We start from the raw sequence: 15,498 nt of genomic DNA, 5'->3' as shown, positions 1-15,498 counted from the left end.
ATGTAGTTGCAAACAGTATAACACAATTTAGCAACTGAACAGCAATAGTCCACTAACACATTTACCTCCAATGAGTGGATAAAATGAGTACCACCAATGTAGCTGCTCTTTAAGTTGTATTTGTATTACTTTGGGTAAATCCAATTTATAAATTTCTTAAATTCACTCAATATTCTCCAGATACACATTTTATTGTCCTGTGGAATTGACTATGTTTTTTAAGGGGTGTTTTCCATTTTGAGAGCAACGTATGTAGAGATGGAGAGGCATAGCTCAGCAACATTGCCATTTGTATATAATATAATATATAATTACAGTGTACAAACATTGGCTTGGGAAGCCAAGTATTTTAACAAGAAAAGACAGCAATGAAGTGTGGAATAAGTTTGTCATGCCTGCACTACACTTTTGGATTATCAACACCAACTACAATTATCTTCTGGAGGAGACTGTGCACTGACAGCAGCGCAAAGCTGAGAATATCTCATTTGTAAAACATACATTAGTGGTATGTTCAATGCACATATTTTGGACATTTATTTCACTTCATTGGTTGGTGACAGACCACATGTATGTTTTACTTTGTCCAAAGAAACCAAAAAGGCATGGAATCAAGAAGAAATATGAAAAGCATGGAATCAAAATTCCTTTGTTTGCTTAAGATGAATATCTTAATCTTCTTGCCAAATGCAAACATTAATTTGATTATTTATTGTTTATGCCAGGAGTGAAATCCAGCAGGTTCTGACAGGTTCTGGAGAACCAGTAGCGGAAATTTTGAGTAGTTTGGAGAACTGGCAAATACCACCTCTGGCTGGCCCCAGAGTGGGGTGGGAATGGAGATTTTGCAATATCTTTCCCCTAGGAGTGGGGAGGGAATGGGGAGTTTGCAGTATCCTTCCCCTGGAGTGGGTGGGAATGGAGATTTTGCAATATCCTTCCCCCAGGAGTGGGGAGGAAATGGGGATTTTGCAATATCCTTCCCCTGGAGTGGGTGGGAATGGAGATTTTGCAGTATCCTTCCCCTGCCATGCCCACCAAGCCACGCCCACCAAGCCATCCCATGCCTACCAAGCCACACTCACAGAACCGGCAGTAAAAAAATTTGGATTTCACCACTGGTTTATGCCCTTGGCGTACTGAAAGCAAGTAAACTGTGAAGTACCCACCACTTTTCAGAGTCATAATATCTTGCTTTTAACCCTTTCGGGCCATGAAAATCAATATAAAACTGGAGTTTACTAAAGACACATATCAAGATAGCCACCATTTGCAACAGAACAATGGATGGATTCAAATATCAATTCTGTAAAACCATCTACAGTATGTTTAGCATTAAGCCTGAAAATACTACAAACAAATCCTTTACCTTGAGTAACGGGAAATTTTTTTTTTATTTTATATATTTTTTATTTTATAAAACAAAACTTTTTGACATACATTTTCTATAAAACTCCAGATAGTGGAAAATAAACTGCAGCATTATTTCATTAAGGTTACCTGAATAGTCCATGTTCCTGGTACTGGATCTTTTATGTTCACTACTTTAGCAGAATTTTCAATATTTAGTAATTCATTCAAACCAGATCCTTTCTTTACAAGTTTACCTACAGCGCAGGCACAAAATGAGTATTTTTATTAGTTATTTCAGTAATTCTCACATATGGACTATGTTCTATGCAGCAGGAAATAATTTTGTCTTTCTGCAACTTTACCACAAACAGTGTTATGTTACAAACATATATATTCCATTTGAATCATGCATTCATTCATATATGGAGTGAATTTAATTGGCATTAAGTTAAATTGCTATAATAAGGGTATTCGCAGAAAACAGTGGGTTTGTAGAGATTTGTCTATGGCTAAGTCTGTATTTTAATCAAGTGAGTCAGTGCTGGATTGGATTAAAGTCTGCAAGCAGAAACAGATTTAAATTTAATCATGATAAATTAGTGGTATAATTAATGGGCTAATCCCAGGATAAGCAATAAGGAAAACAGCAGTCCCCAACTTTTTTGGAACCAAGGACCAGTTTCATGGAAGATAATTTTTCCACAGACTGGGAGGAGATTTTTTTCAGTTTTGCTCACTCAACCATCATTCACCTCCAGTTATGTGGTCTGGTTCGTAACAGGCCGGGGGTTGGGGATCGCAGGAAAACCATCTACATTAGATAGATTGTGATCCTTTGAAAAGGGAAATTTGTAAATTGAGGATAGTTCAGGTTCAATTTCTCACTGGACAATTAGTCTACTTTCAGCTCTGGTTGGTTTGCCTTCTGTAGCACTCACTTAACTGTCCCAGATTTACTACAGTTAATGGAGGGATTCAGCCAGTTCGCACCACTTTGGGAGAACCGGTTGTTAACTTTCTGAGCAGTTTGGCAAACTGGTTGTTGGAAGAAATCATTAGGACAGAGAACCGGTTGTTAAATTACTTGAATCCCACCACTGACCATAGTGATCCATTTCTCAGTAATTTCATATCTAATTTCATATCTAAAAAGATTCTTCATTGGGCTATCCTTGGAGATTTCACAAAGACTTCAACTGGTGCAGAATGCTGGCTACTCTGTTACTGATTATGTTTGATTGCTGAATCATTACTGTTCTCAGTTTCTTCATTAGCTAACTGTTTCCTATTTTGAGATATATTTGATAACATGTAAGGTCCTAAATGACTTGAAGTGCAATACTTTTTGGAATATCTTTTCCACTATGTAAGATCTCGGATATATATGTGTTTTTCTGAAGGCTAACCTCTTTTTTTCATCATTTAGACTACCAGCAGTCATTCCTCAGTTATCCATATATTTATAGGTAATGCAATTTGCTGATGTTATTATTTGCCAGCAGATTGTCAAATGCAGGAAATGTATACTCTATATGGGCAATGAAAAGAAAACTCAATGGGTACATAATGTGGTATTCTTTTACTGGTGTTAGCTTTGTTCATGGGTTACAGGAGAAGTGAATCTATTGCTGTTGTTTTCCTGCTAACCAACATTCTGGAACTAAATTGAAATATAAAAATCATTCCCCTGGTCAATATTTATATGAATTGGGTAGACAGTAGCACTCAGTATAAATACCACTAAAATCAATTTTGTGATCTTCAGATGGAAAATGAGATAGCAAGTCACAAATCTTCTTCTGAGATTCCAATGTTACCTATTGTAGAAAACTCAAAATGCCTAAAACATGTCTAAGTCATATTTAAACCATTGGGAATGCTTGCCTACCTTACTGTCATTTCTACTTTTGAATACCCTTGATCTCCCTTCTAATTTATTAATTTTGGATTTGCCATTCTGGTATCCTACTGTTAATGTTCTTATGCTTTAATCTCAGGGACTTTTTTTAAAGTAGGAGAGGTATATTTACAAAAAAGAAGATAGCACATCCCATAATATACTTCAAGAAGTTGAATTAGAGTCATCCAATAGTAGAGGGCAATCATATCTACTCCATAAACTTGTAATGCTTGCATAACAAACCCAGGAAGGTACTGAAACTAAGTCATACCTGGCTTTGCTCATAAAAAGAAATAGACTAATAGCTCACCCAAAGGGTTACGAATTTCAATTTCTGGAGAAGGACCACTTAGTGACACTGTAACTTCTTTCAGGCTAGGATCAAAAGGGATCTGCCAAAAGCTTCTTCCTGAAGTTAAATGGTCTGTAGACAATAGATGAACTTTGGAAGCTTGCACTGCTTCTTCTACCCATTTCAGTACCTGGAAAAATAAATAGATCCAGAACTTACTCCATAATCAAATATATTAGATGCATGCCAAATAATGGTTCTTTTGTACCATGAATGAACTCTTCAACAATCATCCAACAGCTAGCTTCAACATACATGCCCATGGGTCAAAAAAGAGCCAGTGTAGTATAAGAAAATAAGACCAGTGAGATCCAGATTTAAGTCCATCAAAGATTTTTCTGTGTTTTTAACATTTAAGTAAACACAGTTATCTTGCATAAAGGCTATCATTATGAAATAATAGAGAGACACCATCTTCGGATTTTGTTTCCAAAATGTATCTTACAGTTCTGAAAAATGGCAGGGCTACTTTAAAGTCTTGCAGATATGTATTACATTGGCACTCTTGTGCTTGCAGTGTATGTTGTAGGAGTGTTCACAGAGTGCGATTTTATAAAAAGTCAAAACAGTGGTTGCAATGGTGTGATCAAAATTCTGCCTGCTTTTTTTTTTTAAACGTACTCTGTGGATACCCTAGCACTCTGCATTGTTTTATTAGATATATATTGTAAAAGTAGGATGGTTGCTAGAAACTGAGTTGGTATGTCCTACAAAATAATTCAATGTTTCTATTTTCCATGGTGTACATTCCATGGTGTGTGTGTGTGTGTGTGTGTGTGTGTGTGAGAGAGAGAGAGAGAGAGAGAGAGAGAGAGAGAGAGGGAGAGAGAGAGAGAGAGAGAGAGAGAGATTGACTATAGTAACAATAAAATTTACTAAAAACTAAGGTGAGCTTCTGTGTGTTTCATAAAGAGCAGAGCCTAGAGGTGAATTGAAAGTTCTAATAAATGACATTACATATTTGAAGAAAGCCAAGAAAATATTCATGCATTCAACACTCAATCAATCAATCAATTTCTCTCTCCAATAAGGCAGTGCAAGTCTTCTTTTTTTTTCAATTAACCATGTAAACAAGTGTAAAACGTCTTCTTCTTGTGCCATATCCGTCATCGGATGTTCGCGATCATGTTGGCAATCCTATTTTTGTCAACAGCCACATGAAAAAGTGCTGCTGAGTTTTGTCCAAACCAGTCCCTTAGGTTTTGAAGCCATGATGTTCTTCTTCTGCCTGGACCTCGTTTGCCTTCAATCTTTCCTTGGAGGATTAAGTGAAGGATGCCGTATTTTTCTGGGTGTCACATCACATGTCCAAAATATTCTAACTTTTGCTTTTTAATGGCTTTGATTATTTCCCTTTGCTTTCCTAGGTGGCTTATCACCTCCTCATTTGTGATTTTATTAACCCAGTTTATACGTAACAGTTGTCTGTATATCCACATTTCAAATGCTTCTGGTGTAAATCTACATTTCTAAAACCTTGGTATAATCTTTTTTTAACCCTTCTTTAACATAAAAACCTGAGGTTTCAAGCAGAAATCAGAGACATACAAAATACATGGGGTAGGAGGTGATTTACACCTGAAAGAAATTTCAGAAACTGGTGTGTGTATATCTGAAACTAACAGAATCTGTCCAGGAAAACTCAATACTTCCAAACCTGCTAGAAGCTATTAAAAGAGGAAACATTATAATCAATCGTACCATCCATCCAAGTTTACTTTGCCACTTTAAGATCCAAAGCAAAGGAATTGCAACCAGAATTAATACTAGTGCTACTCATTTTAATTCAAGCTAAAATTCCAGGCAATGTGAAACATGGATTCTTGCATAAGTCACATTAACTGATCAGATTCCAGAAATCTGATGCCATTGCTAGTGAACAGTGAATTCCTTCCATCAGTGTTTGCTGCTCTTAAAAATGACAAATAAGTTCATCATGAAATGGAGCTTTCTCATTAAGTTTCTATCACTGTTTCCTTTGTTACAAAAAAGGCATTAGGAAAAGCATAATAGGCTGAAAAAAAGAGTGGAAGGAGCAATTCTTCACTCTTGGAAATGCAGAAAGCATTTGTATGATGTTCAGTCTGCAATGAGACAGGGAATGAGGTAATATGGAGCTGGAGAAGGGAATTTTAATGAAAAACAAGACAGAAAGCCTAAAATCTAAGTGGTCTGTGGTCAATTATTGCTTAGACAAATATGCAATACAAAATTATGACATTTGAATGTAATTTGACATATGCTTTCAATTTAAAACTCTGTGACAAGTTTTGCAGATTCCCTCCACTTTCGTAAATAGACTACATTTACAGTATATTTAATATACAGAATTAAAGAGTGCAGGGCAGAAATAAGAACGTATTATATCAGCAACACAAGAGAACACATTTCATCCGACAAACTTAAGGATTTTTATACGCAGTTGGTAAATCAGTTAACATCAGCAGCAATGAATCAAGAAACAATCATAACTGCTGCTTGCTTTTTCTATTTTCTATTTTAATGGAAAAGTTTTAACTTTTATTCCTAAATCCAAAGGACCAGGACACATAGCAAAATTATGTGTCTCAAATTTAGAACCCTTTATGATGGTCTAATCTGCTTTTGAATCCTTGCATAGTATAAATACTTTTTCAAATGGATCCCATGAGCACAGCTTTCTTATGTTATTCTCTTCCTCTTGATTGAGAATAATGCTTATACAGCAAGGCAAACTATCACAGCTGGAATATGTTTTTTGAAGAAAAAAACCTATTTTAATAGTAATAATAATGATAGCAACACTTAAAATTATCCAAATAAATATGAGTAATATTGTCTGAAGTACAGTCTAAAAATATCCAAGTAGCAATAAGCACAGTTTTTAATAATATTTTAATGTCAATTTATTTTAATCTTTTAACTATTTTTCATTTGTTTGTATAATTCATAAGCTACCCAGAGTCACCTTGTAGGGGAGATGGGTGGCATAAATGTTTATTAAATAAATAAATAAGTAGTTGGACAGGGTGCTGAAGAGACACATAAAGAAAGGGGATTGCCGTGTGTGTGTGTGTGTGTGTGTGTGTGTGTGTGTGTGTGTGTAGGTCTTTGGTTATTCGGGTTTTCTCTCACATAAAGTTGGACGTGTCTTGGCAACGTTGCCAAGACACCTCCAACTTTACGCGGGAGAAAACCCAAATAACCAAAGACCTACATACAAACACCCGCAAAAACCTCAGAAAACATATATATATATATATATATCTTTTATTGTTTTGCTTTTCAAACTTTGCTTGTATATTTTATTTAACCCATTAAAAAAGAAGACAGGCTAAATATCCCTTAATTTTTCCAATTGATTTTAAATCACGTTCTTTTCAACTATTATTAAGTCTATAGAAAAGACTTTACAGTATTGCATTTAAGATGCAATCAAACAATATTTTATTTAAATATATTGTTTTATTTTGATGGGAAGCCATCCTAAACTTGCAATCAGTTTTGGCATATTTAATTAAGTCATCAAAAGTATGAAGGCAGATGTTGAAAGAAAATCCTGGGTTTGAATTTAGATCTTTCCCCATAGAACATACAAGATAAGTTGCTTGAAGCAGAGGCAGAGTTTATTTCAACAGCGTAATGTACAGTCGAAAGATAGGCTACAAGCTAAGAATAGAATAACAATGTCAACTGGCGACACCCAGGGGGAGAGCCTTCTCTGTGGGGGCACCTGCCCTCTTGAATGAATTGCCCCCCGAGATTCGCATGATCCCCAACCTACGTACCTTTCGCTTTGCCTTTAAGACTCTATTGTTTCAACAGGCTGGGCTGGCTTAGAAAATGAATTTTAATTGGGTGTTTGTAGTTTTTTAATATAAGGGCCAAATTTTTAATATATTTAAACTGTTTTTAAATTTTATGGGTATATGTTGTTTTAGTATGGCTGTACACCGTCCTGAGTCCTTCGGGAGAAGGGCGGTATAAAAATTTAAATAAATAAATAAAATAAATAAGAATAGAATAGAATAGAATAGAATAGAATAGAATAGAATAGAATAGAATAGAATAGAATAGAATAGAATAGAATAGAATAGAACAGAACAGAACAGAACAGAACAGAACAGAACAGAACAGAATAGAATAGAATAGAATAGAATAGAATTCTTTACTGGCCAAGTATGATTGGACACACAAGGAATTTGTTTTAGGTATATATGCTCTCAGTGAACATAAGAAAAATAAAATACATTCATCAAGAATAAAAAGATACAACACTTAGTGATAGTCAAGGTTACTAATAAGCTATCAAATTGTACTAGGAAACAAAAACAATATAAATTGGAATATACAAGCAACATGGTTATAGTAATAAGTGGGAAGAGATAGATACGAGTAAGGAAGAGAAGAATAATAGTAATACAGTCGTAGTAAATTATTTGACAGTGTTGTGGGAATTAGTTATTAAGCAGAGTGATGGCATTCGGGGAAAAACTGTCCTTGTGTCTAGTTGTTCTGGTGTGCAGTGCCCTATAGCATCGTTTTGAGGGTAGAAGTTGAAACAATTTATGTCCAGGATGTGAGAGTGAACACTGAGAGTAGTAATATTTATAATAAAAATGGGCTTTGATTGTGAGGTATGTTACATGTGTAAACTGAGGTATGTGAAATCTGGAAATTTGTTTCTCACCCTGTAGGGTCTGTTGATCTTAGTTATGTAAATCTCTTCTTTGATGTGGAATTTTATGAGAGGTCTGGTGTTGGGATTTTAAATGAGAGGTCTGGTGTGAGAAAACAAGATTTAGGAGATTTCCACATCTTTCGGAGGATCTTGCATCCTGACTGATATGCCAGTATCGCCTGGCTGCAGTTTGTTCAATTTCAGTTTACTGTGCATAGGATGAAAAGGTTCCAAGCACTTTTTTTAATAACCTTGCAAATGGGTATGGAGAGCTTTTGCCTGCATTATGGATGAAAGGGGAGCGTTGATGTGTGGCTTGGCTGATAGGGGATCATATCATGGATCTTTTCAATGAGTTCCTCCTCAACTCAATGAAAACTGACTTGCGTAAATCCTTTTTTCCCACTCTCTTCCACAAAGAATATTCATCCATTCACACACAGGCTAAAGCAATCTAATCTTCCAATCAACTTGCATCTGCTATTTATACTGGAGGCTTTCTGCTTCGGGAGCAAACAAGCCATTCCAGTTTATTGGCTGCAAGAGAGGGATTTGAGCTGATTTATTACTTTCCTACTTCAGGCAGGAATGGTCTAAAACGTTCCATGGTCAGCCCCAGGTTGCAATGGAAATGTTTGATCATTTCCATTGCCCACCAAGTCACACCCACAGAACCGGTAGTAAAAAAAATTGGATTTCACCACTGGGCAAATGTGTAGATTTTCCATGCATATAATATTTGGTAAGTTGACATCCATGTTTCCAAAATCTAAGAAATCTATGGCAATGAGCAGGCTCAAAAGATTTTCATGCATGAACCAGTTTGGAAGGTTTAGAGTTATAATAATATAAGAGTGCCTACATTTATAGCACTGTGAAAACTAGCATAGTTTAAAAAATATAAAGAGAACTTGGAAACATTCACAACATGTGTATTGTATAGATTTGGGATCAAACAGGCTGCTCATCTAAAAAAGATGTAGGACACCATACCAACTCTTTATTGAGTGAGATAATTCTCCCAAATCAGCCATAATGCTAGAGAAAAGCACTGGAAAGAATTAAACATTTGTACAACCTAAATGTTTTAAGAAAAATATCTCTCTTCAGCCTTTTCTTTTGTCCTTCAACTATAAAATTACTGCTTATTAAAAGTTTAGATGTCTATTTAAAAAAAAAAATTGGCTACAGCCAGGGCTGTCAATATTATATATGGTACAAGTGTGGTATTGCCAAAGCTACTACTGCTATTTTTGCAGTTCAATTCAGAATACATCAAGACACTGTACAACAGTCTCTTCAAGAACATTTCCAAAATCAAGCAACCTGAATAATTCAGCATTTCTGCTCTTAAAGATTACACCAGTGGTGGGATTCAGCCAGTTCGGGCTGGTTCAAGCGAACCAGTAGTTAAATTGCTGGCTGGCCCCACCCCTCCCCTTCCAGGAGTCCCCACACGCCCCATTTTTGCTCCAAAGTAAGTGCAGGGATGGCTTCTAGGCCCAAAACAGGGCACGGGGGATGCAGCACATCCCCCCGTGGCTCGTTTTCACTCCCAGGAGGCTGCAGGAAGGCCTCCTAAGCCCAAAATGGGACACGGGGGCAGTGTGCCCCACCCCGTGGCCCGGTTTTGCTCCCAGGGGGTGCAGGAGGCCGAGTGCTGCCTGTCACACCCCCTGGCCACACGCACCACCCAGCCAGTCATTAGGGCAGAGAACCAGTTGTTAAATTATTTGAATCCCATCACTGTCCACGAAGTAATGTTGTCTACAGCCAGGTGAAGTTTTGCTGCAACTGCTGGACCTGATAAGCATTTCTCCACCAATCTGCATCCCACTCTGTGAAAGACAGTGCCTACAAAGGGGGAGCTGGTGTAATAGACTACAATGACCCAGAGGTTTCCCAAGAAGAAGGGGGATGAGACAAGAGGCAGCATACCCTGAACCGGGATAGGAGACTGAAGAAGAGGATTAGGATAGCCACTAAAATATAACAGGGCATATCCATTAGGGTGAATATTTAGTCTGGCAAGATTCTGTCTACTGTGTGCAACCAAATAAAAACCTGAACTCTGGAGGAATTGTTCTATGTCATTTTTGGGCTAAGCTTAACACTACTTAAAATACCAGAAAGTTACAGGGCAAAAACAAATGTCCTAACAAAAGTGGGTTATTTTCAAGTAAATAATCAACAACATTTATATCTAATCTAAATCTAAGAGTGGAGATAAGACTATATGTTTCACAATTCCTCACTCTGGTAGAATAAGCCCATAGAGGACAGGAAAAAACATCCTTAACTGACACATATTTCAGGAAAAGTTCATCCATGTTTAAGTGTCACTGATTTCATCACTGCTAAGAATCTTCTCAACTCACTCTTTAAACAAAAAGCATTTACAAGTGCTTGGAGTACACCTAATATTCACTTTTTAGCAAAGTTGAGAGATTAAACACCAATCATTTTGGTATGATTCTTCTCCCTCATACATCTTCCCTCCCATTCTAATACTCATATCTCTCAGCAACAGAATAAGACAAAACCGGTCTTCTGAAATCATTGTATTAGTGTGCTTGTGAATATTTATCTATAATATAACCAAAATATGTTACCTTTTTAAAATAGTAAACCAGACTCAGGAATCCTTTTGACAAATGAAGAAATGGCACTGCTTTGTGCTGAATTTTTAAAAAATAACCTATCTCACAACTTTCTGCTTTTGACTGATATTGGTCTCCAAAGTTCCAGGCTTGAGAACATCAAGATATAAAGATATAACTAAATAAATAGCAATCTATATAATTATATTTCATATCAAGGCATGCTCCCTGCCACTGAGTTACACTATGCACAATATCCTTGAGGTTCCTCTGCTATTTATTTTCACAGTGCCTGAACTTTGCCAGATTAAACAGTCTCTCAAAATCTATCACCACTGCAAATCCAAAATCAACAAAATCAAGTACAGTCTTAAACCCTAATGCATTTGTGGGGGTAGGATATCCTAAAGAAAGCCAGAAGCTAATATATTTTCCAAACTGTCAAAATGAGGTAAGGGGGGGAGTATGTCATAGGTTTAAGTAATTGCTCTGCCTACATCTGAAAGATCCCTTAAAAACCGTGGTTCCTGGTGATAAGACTGTGTTAAAACCAACTAAGACTTCTTGGGATTTACATATGGTTTTAGCAAAATGATGCAACACTCTTCCTTGGAGACTGATTTATCAAACTGAACTGGGTTTTTTTAGGGGGAGAGACTTTTATGGAAAAGACTTGTCTTCCCCTTCTAAGGAATATGCTCACTCATTAGTCTGTAGGGCACAGGTGGAGAATTTATTTTGTCTTGAAGTCCAAATTGGCTGTAAGCAGGCATGTTGCAGCTACTTCTGACTGCATCTGAAGTTAACCACATAATTCTTTATTTACGCATGCAGATTTAATTCACACATATTCAGTCCACAGACTAAAGTTTCCCACCTGCAGTGGAGCATAAAGGCAAAAAGCTACAGCTTTTCAAGTCAAATAGAAAGAGCGCTAATCTGAGAGTTATAGATGCAATTTAAGGTTGAAGACCCCACTAAAAACCTAATGGTGAATCTTTTATTGTCCTTGATTGATATATTTATGAACACATTCAAATAAATCATATGCTTCCAATGTTGTCATTGAAAGCAAATAAAAAATCAGGATAAACATAGGTAACCATTCCTAGAAGACTAGATCATCTATGTGTAAGAAAAATGAAATGTGAACTTCAGTTTCACAATTTCAACCTGCCATTCAACCAATGCCAGGATTTCAACCTGCCATCTATCGGTGAAACGTCTGAGGTGGCTCGAGAGTTCATGGCTTCCATGATGGCCATGGACCTTACTCAGTTAATTCATGACCCCACTCACACAGGGGGACACACTCTGGATTTAGTTTTTGTCTCTGGTCAATGGGGATATAGCCATCAAACCCTTGTCATGGTCTGACCACTCGCTCCTTCGACTGGACTTTCTAACTGCTGCACCCCGCCGCAGGGAGGCGGGACCAACCAGGTGGTTCCGCCCCAGGCGCCTGATGGACCCTGATAGGTTCCAGATGGAGCTTGGGCCATTTCCTGAGACTCTGGCTCATGACTTGGCTGAAGACCTGGCGGCCGCCTGGGATAGTGCGGCTGCCGGGGCCTTGGACCGTGTCGTGCCTTTGCGGCTTCTGACCCGGCACCGAACTCACCTAGCTCCTTAATTCTCCGAGGAGTTTAGGGAGATGAAGCGCCGGAAAAGACGCCTGGAGAGTAGTTGGAGGACCAGCCGCTCCGAATCCGACCGAACACTGGTGAGGTCTCATATTAAGACCTACCTAGTGGCGATAAAAGTGGCAAAATCTAGCTATTTTGCTGCTCTTATCGCATCATCAGATAATCGCCTGGCCGCCCTGTTTAGGGTGACCCGCTCCCTCCTCCACCTGGAAGTGCGGGATGACCCCTTGCAGGGCCGAGCTGAGGACTTTGTGCAGTATCTGTATGACAAAATCGCTCAGATTCGGGAAGGGCTGGCCTCTGACTGGGTATGTCCAGACGGGATGACTGAGGCAGGTCTTGAGAGTGTTATCTGGGGGGAGTTCGATCCTGTGGCTCCCGAGGACATGGACAGGGTCCTGGGATGGCTGAACGCGACCACATGTCTATTGGACCCGTGTCCCTCCTGGTTGGTACTGGCTTCCCGGGAGGTGACACGAGGCTGGCTCCAGAAGATTGTTAACGCTTCTTTGAGTGAGGGGGTCCTGCCGGCCACTTTGAAAGAAGCGGTTGTGAGGCCCCTCCTCAAGAAGCCCTCTCTGGATCCGGCTGTTTTGGCTAACTATCGTCCAGTCTCCAACCTTCGCTTCGTTGTGAAGGTTGTTGAGAGTGTGGTAGCGCAACAGCTTCCCCGGTACCTGGATGAAGCTGTCTATCTAGACCCGCTCCAGTCCGGCTTCCAGCCTGGGCAGAGCACGGAAACGGCATTGGTCGCGTTGGTGGATGATCTCTGGAGGGCTCGGGATAGGGGTTGCTCCTCTATCCTGGTCCTGTTAGACCTCTCAGCGGCTTTTGATACCATCGACCATGGTATCATGTTGCACCGGTTGGCGGGGTTGGGGGTGGGGGGCACCGTTTTGCGGTGGTTCTCCTCTTACCTCTCTGACCGGTCGCAATCTGTGTTGACAGGGGGGCAGCGGTCGACCCCGGGGCACCTTGCTTGTGGGGTGCCACAAGAGTCGGTCCTCTCGCCCCTTCTGTTCAACATTTATGTAAAGCCGCTGGGTGAGATCATCCGTGGCTTCGGGGTGGAGTTCCATCAGTACGCTGATGACACCCAGCTGTACATCTCCACCCCAGGCCACCCCAACGATGCCCTTGAAGTGATGTCCCAGTGCCTGGAGGCCGTGCGGGCCTGGATGGGTAGAAACAGGCTCCGACTCAACCCCTCCAAGAACCGAGTGGCTGTGGCTTCCGGCGTCCTGATATAGCCAGCTGACGCCATCGCTGGCTATTGGGGGCGAATCACTCACCCCCACAGAGAGGGCTCGTAACTTGGGCATCCTCCTGGACACCCGGCTGTCTTTAGAAGATCATTTGACGGCCGTGGCCAGGGGGGCTTTTTATCAGGTTCGCCTGATACGCCAGTTGCGCCCCTTTCTAGATCGGGACTCCCTACGCACAGTCACTCAGGCACTCGTCACTTCCCGCCTGGACTACTGCAACGCTCTCTACATGGGGCTCCCCCTGGGGTGCACCCGGAGGCTCCAGCTGGTCCAGAACACGGCCGTGTGGGGGATAATGGGGGCGATGAGGTGCTCCATTGTGACACCTCCCCTGCGCGAGCTGCACTGGCTCCCGGTGGTCTTCCGGGTGAGCTTCAAGGTGTTGGTGACCACCTTTAAAGCACTCCATGGCTTAGGGCCGGGATACTTACGAGACCGCCTTCTGCCACCAATAGCCTCCCACCGGCCAGTATGCTCGCACAGAGTGGGCCTCCTCAGGGTGCCGTCCGCCAGACAATGTCGACCCCCAGGGGGAGAGCCTTCTCTGTGGTGGCGCCCACCCTCTGGAACAACCTCCCCCCAGAGATACGTACAATAACAGACCTCCGGATTTTTCATCGGGCCCTGAAAACCTATTTATTTCAACTAGCTGGGCTGGCTTGAGTTAAATTTTAAATTGATTTTAAATTGGGTTGTTTTAATTTACGGCCAAAATATTTAATTATTTTAAACTGTTTTTAAATTTTGTATGTTCTGTTTTTTACTTTGGCTGTTCATTGCCCTGAGTCCTATTTGGAGAAGGGCGGTATAGAAATGGAAACAAATAAAATAAATAAATAAATTCTAACATATCTACAGGCCATCAGGTTAAGGAATATTGCTCCTGAGAGCATTTTTACATGACTGGCTATGAATACAGTTTGTTTGTTCTGGAAGAAAGTGTTTGACAGAATCAGTTGATTTATATTCAAATCTCAGATGAAAAAGATTAGTTGCAGAACCTAGAACCCCCCCCCCCAATCTGTTCTTGACTAATCTAAAAAGACCCAGATTTGAGATTATTAGTCTATTACAGGGATGAGTAACATGGAACTTAATGAATTTCTTGTACTAGAGATAAAACAGGTTTGTTGTACAGTTTTTGTGGTCGGGTACGCCAAACTTCGGAGAATTAAAACTCAGGTATTTTCCAGGTTTTCTGTGGACATTTCACTCCATGTCTTTGCAAGGCTTCTTCAATAGCTCAGAAAGGAGGGTTCCTTTGTAGTATTTCTGGTCTGGATCTGATTTGAATTCAGGTGGTGTTGGTTGATGATTGGGTGTTTCCTATGAAGTGTTGATAAAATGGTTCTTCAATGTGCTTTACCTCCATTTTTTTATTGGTCCTCTTTGTGAATTTTTTTGGATTGAGTACTAGATTGACTGGGTAATAGATGGTATCTATCTCAATGGATCTCTTAATGGCATTTTTATTTAAGGCTTATCTACAGCCAGTACACCCAAATATTAAATTCAATTGCATTAAATATTAAAATTATCAATATTAACATATCTCAAATGAGAGCACATGCCTAAGATTCAGATAGCATCTTCATCCACCATTAAAAACCCTACAGAAAAGCATCATCTTGATATGCTTCTAGAGAGCAATACCAATATCTAATTTCCAACAAGAGGATAAACCAGGGCCATAAACATTACCTCCTAACTTCCTCTCCCCAA

The 15,498-nt window shown here is 39.6% G+C and overlaps 1 protein-coding gene across 1 annotated transcript in view; it reads right to left on the bottom strand.

Annotated features, from left to right (window-relative positions):
* The window catches only part of HMCN1 (hemicentin 1), a 231,992-nt gene that overhangs the window by 174,213 nt on the left and 42,281 nt on the right, over window positions 1–15,498 (bottom strand). The window contains exons 5-6 of the mRNA XM_070939286.1: window positions 3,564–3,735; window positions 1,501–1,607 (exon numbers count right to left, since the gene is read on the bottom strand). Of these exons, the coding sequence (XP_070795387.1) occupies window positions 1,501–1,607; window positions 3,564–3,735 (279 nt within the window). The remainder of the gene's footprint in view (window positions 1–1,500; window positions 1,608–3,563; window positions 3,736–15,498) is intronic.

The sequence above is a fragment of the Pituophis catenifer genome, unplaced genomic scaffold (genome assembly GCF_029215685.1).
Source record: "Pituophis catenifer annectens isolate HBS135680 unplaced genomic scaffold, rPitCat1.0.hap2 SCAF_3, whole genome shotgun sequence".
In the NCBI taxonomy this organism is placed as follows: domain Eukaryota; kingdom Metazoa; phylum Chordata; class Lepidosauria; order Squamata; family Colubridae; genus Pituophis; species Pituophis catenifer.
The sequence above is the reverse complement of the archived record's forward strand: the minus strand, read 5'-3'. Positions and strand labels throughout refer to the sequence as shown.